Here is a 7,536-nt window from a genome sequence, read left to right as displayed (position 1 = left end):
TAGAAAATATATATATAATTAATTAATCATACTTTCAGGTTGTGATCCAGAGGTGCAAAACGGTCCATATAAAGTGGGTATGATCCCATCTTTGATTTCGCTAGATTTGAGAAGTCATCAGTGAAATGACTTAAAGACAAACTAAAGTCGGTGGTATCGTTTTAAAATGAATTCTAACCACTGACGCTTTACATCCTCATCCTTTGGGAGTCCATGCAAAGTGGTTTTGCTTTTGCAGCGCAGGAAACAGTGTCTTCTAGACATGGACCTAACTCTTTCAGGACGCAACCTCAACTGTAATGTTTGAAGGCGGGTCAAAGTACATGCTGTTCGCGAGCAGCCAATGAAATCTAGAGGTGGGGTTTTTTTTGTTACCAAATTACGTAGGTTAGTACAGGAAATAAGTCTGGAATTACTGACGACTCGTTTCGGCTGTTCAGAATCGGTTCCCTCTTTTGGGAGTCAATCACTCCATTTGTAGTGAGCTTTCGATTTTTTAAACTTTGCAGACTTTTTACATTCAGAAACAGCTATAGAACGCACTACATGAAAGGTAATATCTGAAAAAGCATAATAGGTGCACTTTAAGTCACAAAGCCACAATGAAATTATGCGTTGATCATTTTCGTCAGCTGAGCTCTTTATTGATCAAGAAGCCATATGCAAATGCATTACTTTAAATACAAATTGAGAGATGATTATTCTCTCCAGGCTCAGGAGTACTTCTGTCTAGACAAACTAGAGTTTAATAGTGTTTCATAAGCTTTTAAGGGTCAATTATCAGCTATAACTATATACTTCTCATAGTCTCCCTTCCTCTTTAAGTGAATATTATTTATTTCAATGAATAGATGTATTTTTTTGCTTTTGACTATGTGAATAATTAACTCTAGTTATATTACCTACTGTAGCATTGCGACAATAAGTTTAAGATTTTAAACAATGCACTGCCTGTATGATGGACAATATGCATAATAGCATAGTGGATGCAGTCGAACATTAAACATACGATATAAAGTTTATTCTATTTCAACCATCAACTGGTTTCAACTGGATTGGACAGCTAATGAAGGACCTTTCTCTGTGCTACACTTTATAGATACGTATATTACACCGTATATTTCCAAAGAACCAGGACGTTTGTTTGTTTGTCAGTGTAAAACACAATGACAAACTGCTTCCATGTGCCATGCGTGCATGTGTTTGCACGTTCAGATCTGAATTCATTGAATGCCCTGCCGAGCATTCAGGTACTGTATCTATTCTGCTAAACTTCCCTGAGGCACCGGCTGCATCAAACAGCTGTGACAGCCTAATCTGCCTCCTGTCATAACCTTTAAAAAGCAGAGTCATAGATAAGATCGGAAACAATTAGAAACTGCTGAAAGCTCGTTAAAAAGGCATTAACCACGGCACCATTTTATTTGTGGAACATATATATCTACTTGACAAAAACCTATAAGATAAAACACCTCAGCAACAATGCCCTCTCCGTATCTATGGATAATGTGCCTTCATTCAACAAAACACAGCTTGTCATTTTACAGAGAAACCGGAAGACTTTCCCGTACTTGGTTAACTTTGCAAATCATCTTGACTGTTTCAAAGCACTGGCACTGGAGACGCTTTCCATAAATATTAAATAAACATCCCCTAATGAAAAACCTTCTCCATATCACCAACTCTACATTTAATTAAATGTAAATAAAAATTAAATAAAACAACAACCCCCTTTTTTTTTTTTTTTAGTTAATTACTAGATTTTTTTTCTAAATGAATCTAATTTAGATTAGATTATGTGGTGCATCCAGTTAGATTATATTATGTAGCATCCCTGTGTATGAGGTGTTACTATAGAAGCAATAATGGATTAGTATAAAACATTATATTAATCTATAGCTGTTGTTAATGTTACAGCTGGAACTGCTGTGCAGTTATACAAAACTAATGCTCGTCTTCTGACCAATCAGATTCGAGGATCCAACCATACTATGGTATAATATGTAATAAATCGTTTCCATTTAGGCCAAAACTCTTATAGTGCTAATAAAAACATAGCACAAGACATCTTGAGACAGAGATTTGCATGAATCATGCTGGATGAAAGGTTTGGGTTGGGGGCAGGATTTAGTGGACTTCCTTCATATGTAATCAAGTGAAATCCTAACACTTAACAATTTATAGTTTTTTGAGAGAGCGAGAGAGTGAGAGAGAGAGAGAGAGAGAGAGAGAGAGAGAGTGCGAGATGGTGATGGGGAATGACTGTTTATCGCAATTAAAATGTAAGTGATAGCATGGCCTAACGTCTCTCTTAACTTTAAACCATTCAAATGTGCAACGTTTCTTTCATTAAGAAACTAAATATTGTAATGCCAGATCGCTGTGGTATAAGCAAGATCACACGCAACATACTCTTACACAAAAATAACGCACTTCAAGGAGGTAGCAGCACTCAGCTCTGCATTGAGCTGCATCACACCACCCTGGCGTTGCTTTTTTTCATATAACTGCACGATCTGTTGCGTGTTATTCCTTACATCACGCTTACATCTAAGCTTATGTTTAACACATGGTGCTTTATTCCTCTTACCACAATAATTTGGTATAACACTAACAATTTTGTTTGTAGAAAAAAAATTACGTTCTACTTTTTAGCCATTTATAGTTACTTTTAATTTTGTGGCACATACACAAGACAAGTTAGTTCCTGTTACAGCTAGAAACAGCAGTTCTCTCACCAGCATCTATATTATTCTCTCTCTTAAATTTAAGAAGACAAAAAAATGATCTTGTCATGTAAATAAAACTGTCCTCCATCTTCAAGACTTTACGATGTTGTAAAATGTAAAGTTACAGCTTTATCTCTCAATTTTACAAAGCACTGACACTTGGGACTCCTTCTAAAACTGCTAAATAAATGTCTCCTGACAAAAAACGTCATCATATCAATAATTACACACGTTTTAATTTGCTGTGAAGCGCCTGCCTTACACGTCCATGTGTACGTGGTTTAGTTTTTTTTACTATAGAAATAACAGTATAAGAGAATGAGTGCTTTGATATAAAGTATACTGTATATTACACCGACCAATTAGAAGCGAGAGTTTAATGCCGCTCTGACATAAATATACAGTAATTTGTCTCTTTTTGGTGTTTATCATTATAAATGTGACGAATAAAGAAAATCGCCCGCAACATCAACTTTTATAATGAAAAACTGTTATAAAAGACTGTTTTAAGAAGTATTTTTTTTAACAAATTATCAAAAATTATAACAACTTTTTTTTTTTTTTTTATAAATGCTTCATAGAAAGGGCAACCAACATCTCTTACAAATCAAAATCCTGTCAGGAACTGACAAGACAACAATAGATGATGTTCACTCCAGGTTTGGACTAGTGCAGTTTTCATATTTTACAAATTAATGCATCTCTCTCTATGAATCCTTTGAGTATGCCTACGTGTTTTTGGGTCATGCTGAAAAATATGTTGGACTCACAGTTGAACCCAGGATCGATGTTGTTTCTGGCTAGCAGACTGTTGACAGTGATCTGGTAGATGATGTGGAACAGGAGGAAGGTCATACTGGTGAAACATAGTGACTTCAGCAATCGCCCCGTGTGGCCTGTAGGAAACACAAACATATCAGCACCAGGCATTAACTGAGATAAAATCATATTGCACCCAAAAAAAAAACCTTCAGGAATTTACTATATAACTGAGTCAGAGCGGAACACTGAATTAATGAATTGTGTCAATAACATTGCAGTTCTGTAATCATATTAGTGCCAAAGGACTTCAATAAAATAGTATTTGGCGCTACAAGAGAAACAGTGTACAAGTTTTGAAATTACCATACAACAAGGTCATACAGCCTTCAGAATGGCTACATAACTCGGTACAAGTGTTGAACGATGGTTTTTGGATGAGTGTCCACGTTGTAGCTGAGTAGGAACCATAAAAAGAGTAGGATCAGGTCGATGTGAGGAAATTATGGTTATAAATCATGATGGAATGCAACCTAATGTGGTTCAAATGAAAATATGGACGTTTGGTTTTTTTCTTTGTTCTTTTTGAGCAGATACAGCTGCCAAGCATATGGGCTTTTATAGTACACCTTCGGCTATTCTGAAGCCTAATGATTGTTACCCTGTTATATCCAGTGTGTACAGTACGTCTGCATCCACCGTTTTACAGTGAATAAGCATTCCTGGGGTTCGTTCAAGAGCAGAGGTGCCCAAACTTTTTCATGTGAAGGACCAAAAACCGAACTTGATTGAGGGCCGTGGGCCGAAAGTAAACGTTGCATTATGCCAAACTTTATCATATTAAAATATAAGTTGCCATGGTTCCCCTCATTTATAATATTTAAAAATAAATAAATAAATAGAAAACATTACTCTGTAATCTGCTTAACTAAGGCAGGTTTATTTTCCAAGGTTTATAGTTCAGTGAAACTTATAGTACAATGAAAACAGAAACAATCCCATTTATAGTACAATAGAATTCACTGCCTAAACATTCAAGCTATAAGCAATGCAGCCATATGCTTGCAATATCAGTGACATCTAATGATAGACATGAAGCTGGTCCTTATTTTTAAAGTTTTTTTTTCCAAATTGGGCTGCAGCTGACTTACTGACAAAGTCGGGGTTTTATTTAGGTGAGAGTCAGTTAGTTTGCTTCTCAGTTTACACTTGTGTAAGTTCATCAGACTGAAAGTCTGCTCAGAGGTAGGTATGCCACACAGAGACAGCATCACTTGTGCCTGTTTGCACATCTTTAGGTATCTGTTTGATGGGACACATTTGTAGAGGTCTGTCAAGGGAAGGGACCTGAACTTGTGTTTGAGTTCTTAATCACACTGAAGCTCAATTAGTTCCATCTGAAGATCATCACTGACTGTGTCCACACTGATGAAGGTGAAGGGTTGAGCAAACAACACAAAGTCACGCATCACAACCACAAGCCTGATGGATTTGGCACATAGCTGTACTTGATGTAAAATACAGTAGTACTTTACCACTTTCCTCCCACATTCACTGACTTTATGAGACACCAAGGTATCAAGGCCAGATTTCCGCCCTACCATTGCCGGTATTCCATCAGCTAATATCTCCATCAGCCATATTCTCCCAATTTAATTAATTCTTTTTCAACACTTTCCTTCTTCTCATATATGGCATGGTGGGCCAAATCAAAAGTCGCCACGGGCCAACTTTGGGCACCTCTGTTCTAGAGCTTATAAGCCTTATCTATATGCTTCTTTTTCTGTTAAAAAGATCTAAATGTGAACATTTAAATCAGGTGCAACTTACAGTCATGTGAAAAAATAAGTACACCCCATGGAAATTGTTGGCTTTTTTGACATATTTGGACAAGCAAACATTTGATCATCTTTAAAGTAATGCCTATTAATGACGTTGATATACTTGATCAACACCACAGGGAAAATGAGCTTTTTCAATCGTTTATTCAACAGAAATATCAATAGATGTGATATGCTCATGTGGAAAAAGTAAGTACACCCTTGGCCTCAGAAGTTTCTTGTAGGCGTTTTGCATAATTGTCCACCAGGCTTGCTGGAATTTTTGACACTCTTCCATGCAATATTCTTTCAGTTGCTAGATGTTTGAGGGTTAGTTGCACATACTGGCCATTTCAAATCCCCCCAAAACATTTCGATGTGATTAAAATCCGGGCTGTGACTTGGCCATTCCATAACCTTCCATTTATTCTTTTTGAGCTATTCCTTGGTGGATTTGCTGGTGTGCTTAGGAGGATTATCCTGATGAAAGGTCCACTTTCAGTTTAACTTCAACTTTTGGACAGATGGCCTCACATTATCTTCGAGCACTCTTCGATACAATGCAGAATTCATAGTTAAATCAATGAAAGCAAGCTGTCCAGTCCCTGAGGCAGTGAAACAACCCCAAACCATAACATTTCCACCACTGTGCTTCACAGCCGGTATGAGGTGCTTCTCCTGAAAAGCTGTCTTCGGTCTGTGCCAAGCATGTCTGCTGTTACTGTGACCAAACAATTCCTTCTTTGATTAGTCTGTCCAGAGCACATTATTCCAAAAGGCCTGGTCTTTGTCTATATGCTCGTCGGCAAACTGTAGTCTTGCAGAATCTTTTTCCTGGCACGCCTCCCATGCAGGTCATATTTTTGTGCAATTTCTTTCTGATTGTAAATGCATGCACTTTGACACCAACAGTTGTAAGACTAACTAGCAGATCCTGTGATAAAATTTTGGGGTTCTTGGAGACGTTGCATCAGACGGTCTGCTCTTGGGCTGAATTTGCAGGGACGGCCAGCCTTGGACAAATTGGCAGTCGTTTGAAATCTGTGCCCTTTCTACATGATTTTCTTTACAGTGGAATGATGTATTTCAAATAATTTGGAGATCTTTTTAAATCCCTTGCCAGACTCAGGCATCCATAACCTTTTTTTCTGAAGGCCATACAGACCTTCTACAGACTCCTAAGATCTTGGCATGATGACATCACACACCTCAATAGCAAAGGGAACACAAGACACTAGATATGAGAGGGGTATACATAAGAACGGTTCCACCTGCACTCCCTTAGCAGGTTCTAATCACTGGCATCCAATATTCAACACTTGAATCAAATTTTATGGATTTGAAGGTGTGAAAAATGTAGGGGTGTACCTATTTTTTCCATGTGACTGATCGTTGTTGTTTTTTTGTCAATTCTCTGTGTCATTTGATAGAGTCAACTTTATTATCACCTTTATGGCACTGTTTCAAAGAGGACATGCATGTTTCAAATGTTAGCTTGTCCAAATATGTAAAAAAAAATATATATATAAATTTTATGTAATTATATAACTGTACTTATTTTTTCACATGACTTTATGTTTATTAATTTAGCAAGATATTTATACTCAAGATGACTTACAAACATGGGCAAATGAGCAGGTGATGGTTAATGTGTATGGGATGTGAACTCATAACCATCAAGTCACAAGCACAGAACCTTACAGCTGAGCTAAAACTGTAAAACACTTCAATTTCTCGCACTGCTAAATATAAATCGTCAATGTACTCATCAGAGTTAAAAATACAAAAACCAATACATATCTGATAAGGACATTTTCTCTATGTACTGTAACCTACTATCGCATAAAACCTCACACTGCCAGCAATAATCAATAAGAAGGAAAAATATACGTTTACCACTCGTCAGTCGATTGTAGAGAGGTTTACATACCGTCATGTGAAAAAATGTGTACACCAAGCAAACGTTTGATCCTCTTTGAAACAGTGTCTATTAATAAAGGTGATACACGGAAACAATAATAATACATAAATAAATATATAATAATAATACATAAAATTGACATTTTCTAGTAATGGAAAAGTAAGTACACCCCTATATTTATCACACCTTCAAATCCATAAAATTAGAATTAGGTGTTTAAGATTGGGTGCCAGCGATTAGACCCTAGGTGGAAGGTGGAACCTGTCTTATTTATACCCTTCTCATACGTAGAGTCTGGTGTTCCCTT

The 7,536-nt window shown here is 36.8% G+C and overlaps 1 protein-coding gene across 2 annotated transcripts in view; it reads right to left on the bottom strand.

Moving 5' to 3' along the window:
- The window catches only part of LOC108280873 (piezo-type mechanosensitive ion channel component 2), a 96,429-nt gene that overhangs the window by 70,296 nt on the left and 18,597 nt on the right, over positions 1-7,536 (bottom strand). For both annotated transcript variants that reach the window (XM_053673703.1, XM_053673704.1), the window contains exon 3: positions 3,500-3,625. In XM_053673703.1, the coding sequence (XP_053529678.1) occupies positions 3,500-3,625 (126 nt within the window). The remainder of the gene's footprint in view (positions 1-3,499; positions 3,626-7,536) is intronic.

This window comes from Ictalurus punctatus, chromosome 20 (assembly GCF_001660625.3).
Source record: "Ictalurus punctatus breed USDA103 chromosome 20, Coco_2.0, whole genome shotgun sequence".
NCBI classification, from domain to species: Eukaryota; Metazoa; Chordata; class Actinopteri; order Siluriformes; family Ictaluridae; genus Ictalurus; species Ictalurus punctatus.
This window is presented reverse-complemented; position numbering and strand designations above follow the sequence as displayed.